The sequence below is a fragment of the Lactuca serriola genome, chromosome 4, assembly GCF_051521515.1.
Source record: "Lactuca serriola cultivar US96UC23 chromosome 4, Lser_US96UC23_V15, whole genome shotgun sequence".
Classification (NCBI taxonomy): Eukaryota; Viridiplantae; Streptophyta; class Magnoliopsida; order Asterales; family Asteraceae; genus Lactuca; species Lactuca serriola.
The window spans coordinates 257,993,547-257,997,613 of NC_136411.1; the positions used below are offsets into that span (position 1 = coordinate 257,993,547).

General features: G+C 34.0%; 1 protein-coding gene across 1 annotated transcript; it reads left to right on the top strand.

The window, feature by feature from the left end:
- Positions 1-322: 322 nt before the first annotated feature.
- On the top strand, positions 323-3,750 carry LOC145100590 (pumilio homolog 12-like). The gene is made up of 5 exons (XM_079037799.1): positions 323-1,611; positions 1,695-1,857; positions 2,207-2,370; positions 2,736-2,994; positions 3,455-3,750. The coding sequence occupies exons 1-5, from the start codon at positions 587-589 to the stop codon at positions 3,575-3,577; spliced, it is 1,734 nt and encodes a 577-aa protein (XP_078893925.1). The 5' UTR covers positions 323-586; the 3' UTR covers positions 3,578-3,750.
- The last annotated feature ends 317 nt before the right edge of the window (positions 3,751-4,067 follow it).

Here is a 4,067-nt window from a genome sequence, read left to right on the forward strand (position 1 = left end):
TTTCTTGGAAAACTTTGAAAAACTTAACGATCCAAAACGCGTTTTCAAAATTTTTGTTTTTTTTGGAAAAATTTCCTATAAAACTATAAAATTTTCTACAACCAAACGCACCGTAAATGCCTTTAAAATATCTCAAAATCCAATTACTCAATATTATATAAATTTGATTTTAGTGATGTATAATGTATATAAAGTATATTATGTATTGATATAAATTTGACAGAAACTCTAACGGACGGGATGTTGCAGTTTTTAGGTGACAGGCGCCGCGTATTGGCTAAGCTTCATGAAGAAATCTTTCCATAAAATGCATGCATACAACTCTCGCTCAGTTTCTCTAAAACCCCTCTTTCTCTACCCAAAATTAAATCATATATTCCAAGGTATTCATCTCTCGTATTAATCTTGATCCCATTTCAATTCTTCTTCTTGTTACGAAATTCTCGAAATAAATTTCAAGGGAAAACCCCACCCCTCTATAAAACCCCCCTCAAACCCCTCTTCCACCTCCCATTCACTAAAAAGAAACGCAGAATCTCTACCGATTACCCTCTAAAATCTGGTTGTTTTCCCGATTTTTATTCCAATGGATCATCAAAGATACACCCAGATGAATCAAACCCCTGCGACGCCTCCTCCGACGCTGCAGCACCATTATCTCTCTAACGGATTCCCGTTTCAGTCGCTATCTCCGGCGGCTTTGAACAATACGCAGCAGACGCCTGTTAATCTCCCACCGTCGATTGATGTTGATCGGAGCCTAGCCAATGTTTTATCTTCTCTCAGTCTCTCTCAGAACAACTATACCGACAGCCGGACGTTCCTCCCGCCGACTCTCGACTTCGATTACGGTGGCGTTACTTCTCCGATCGGCGGCGAGGGTTTTATTAGCCCTTTTCGCAGTCACACCAGTTATGATGAAAGCTGGAGGGTTTCAAACGCCGTTAACAATCCTCAAAGGTTTTATTATGGTGTGGGCCATGATAACCCCTTTACTGTGGACCCTCTTCTTCGTCATCATTATCATTATTCCCCTCTCCCCTGCTACAACAGAGAAGTTCTTCCAGGAACAAGTTCTTCATGGCTTGACCAACAGTTTGACTGGGACCAAAGGTCTTACTTGCTCGCCAAGGAACGATTGTACTCGAAACAACATTCCTCCCATAACCGTAGTTCATCGATCCCTTCTGCTGCAATTCTTGAAGAATCTCTTTTCCACACCAACAATTTCTCAATGTCTAGTGATAATAACCTTAATCTTCATCACATCAACACTCGCAGTCATGGTGGAGTTGCGAATAAATTGCAAAATCAACAGTTTTGGAGTCTATTGCCTTTAAAAGAAATGAGGGGTATGATTTCGTTACTCGCCAAGGATCAAAACGGGTGCAGAATTCTACAATCAAAGTTTGAAAACCCAACTAAAGAAGAAATCGAGCTTGTTCTAACTCACGTGATGGGTTCAATTTCTGATCTTATGAAACACCAATTCGGAAATTATTTAATGCAGAAGCTTGTCGCTGTGTGCAATGCCGATCAGAAAGCACTTATTCTTCGTGAACTGACTCAGAAGCCATTTGACATAATTCTAGTTTCCATGAGTCCATACGGGTATGTTTGATTGCGCTAAATCTCGTTTAAATCTATATATTATGGATCATAAAGTAACATTTGTGTTCTTGTTGATTCTGTAGGACTAGAGCGATTCAATCATTGTTGGAGAATCTGGAAGACCCGCATCAGATTATGATGGTAACTAGGGCTTTACATCGTGGTGCTTCAAAATTGGCCAATGATCCGAATGGTCATCATGTTATTCAATCATGCTTGGTTCATTTTGATAGCGATTTCAATCAGGTATCATCTTTTAGTCATCCATTGATCTTGATTTTATGTTTCAATATTGTTTATATCCACTTTCTTTCTTGAAACCCATGGTGAATGGTTATTATACCCGTTGATCCAGGTTACTAGATTCATAAGAACAACAAATTGTATGTAAGTTCTCAATGAAAATTGATAATTGTGTAAAGTTGTTAATCCCTTGAATTTCTTTATAAAAAGTTAACATGAAATACAAACAATTTAGATATCTGCATGCATTATCGTTATCAACTTATCATTAATATTATAATATAGGTCCCAATGCAAATGATTCACAAATTTTTTAAGATCTACTTATAATCATTGGTATTGTTTTTTGCAGCTTATTCTAGAAGATATAGCAAATAATTGCTTTAGTGTTGCAACCGATAAAAGTGGCTGCTGTGTGCTTCAGGCATGTTTGGATCGCTCTCATGGCAAAATTAGAAACTGCCTTGTTGCTGAGATCATGGTTAATGCAATTCAAATAGCAGAAGATCCCTTCGGGTTTGGATCTTTTAATTCTTTTTTTTTTTTTTTTGACTTAATGGATTAAGCACTTAATCTTCACAACTATACATGGTCCTTTCTTTAGAACACTAGCCAATTTCATATTTCTCCTTTCACTTTTTTTTTACTCCTAACTCGTCTCACAAATATTGTGAAATTTGTTTTTCGGAATGTAAGCGTAAAATGATAATTTAGTCTCTTTCGAACGGTTTTATTTGATTTTGGTAAAAAAATATTTGACTTAATACAGAAAGAACGACTTAACATACCAAAGTCAGAGAAAAGAGTCTTTCCCAACTTTTTTATAAATTTGGTCTATATTAAAGAATGAGATGGGTAATATTATTATTAATATGGTGTAGGAATTATGTGTTGCAACACATGGTGGGAATGAAGATTCGGGAGTTGACACAAGTGCTTGTGAGGCAATTGAAAGGGCAGTTTGCATCGCTTTCGAGAAACAAATATGCGAGTAATGTTGTTGAGAAATGTTTGACTGAAACGGATTCGGATATAAGGGAAACCATCATTTTTGAGTTGATTAAAACCCCCAATTCCTTATCGCTTCTATTAGATCCCTATGGCAACTTTGTTATCCAGTCTGCTCTAAACGCTTCCAAGGTTAGTTAATATAACCTATTTTTCTTTATATATTTTTTAATAAGAATAAGAATTTTACTAAATTAGAATATTGTTCTCTAAATATATCAAAAAATATATACTGTATTTTTTATTATAATATTATTTGTGGTTTAATGAGATTTTGTTATGTTTAATTTTCTAGTTTTGTAAATATTTCGTTGTGTAACTACAATTAAATATTTGATTTTTATGGGTCCGGCTTGATTTTTGGTTTTTTTTGTGCATGTATAAAGGTAGTGCTCATTTCCTATAAAAAGACACTATTTGTTTTGTTTGATTAATTAATAAAATTGAATTATTGGTGAACAAATATGATTCCTTCCATTTTTTGTTAATATTCATTCCTTAGGTAGATGGTGTTTTTTTTTTTCTAATCGTAACCAAAAAGAATTATTATTTTGTTTTTATTGATGGTTGTTTCTGTAATGGATTTGATTAGGAGGGGTTGGCGTATGAGTGCCTGAGGAATCTGATCTCAAGAAATGAATCATCAATGCAAAGCAATCTTTATGGAAAAAAGATACTAGAAAGTATCGAAAAGAAGAGGATTATACACATATAGAGTGGGAGTGGGAGATGTATGTGAATAGATGTTGTTTTGGAAGACAGATTCTTAGTGTTATTTTTATATATGTATTTGCATGTTGTGGTTTTTGTATGTGTAGTTAGATCATGATATGATGATCTGTGGTTTGAAATTTTTGAATAATATTCCAGTGCGAATGTGTTACAATATGCCCTTATGGATTTGTAGTGTTTTTCTTTATTACTTTATAACAAATGGTATATATATATTAGATGAAATGGTCAATTTAATTGTTTGTTTGTTATTGTTTTTAGAAAATTATTGTATTAATTTTGATAGACAAGTTAAATGTAATTGTTCTATTAGAAAACATGCTACCAAACAATTTTGAAATCATGTTAATGTCAATCAAAATCTTAGATGTTAGCATTCAATAAGTTTTTTCCATTCGTAGTGTTTTACACAAACCGTGTGTGTTCTAATGGTGCCAAAAGAATAATAGTCTAAACTAAAAAATAATACCACA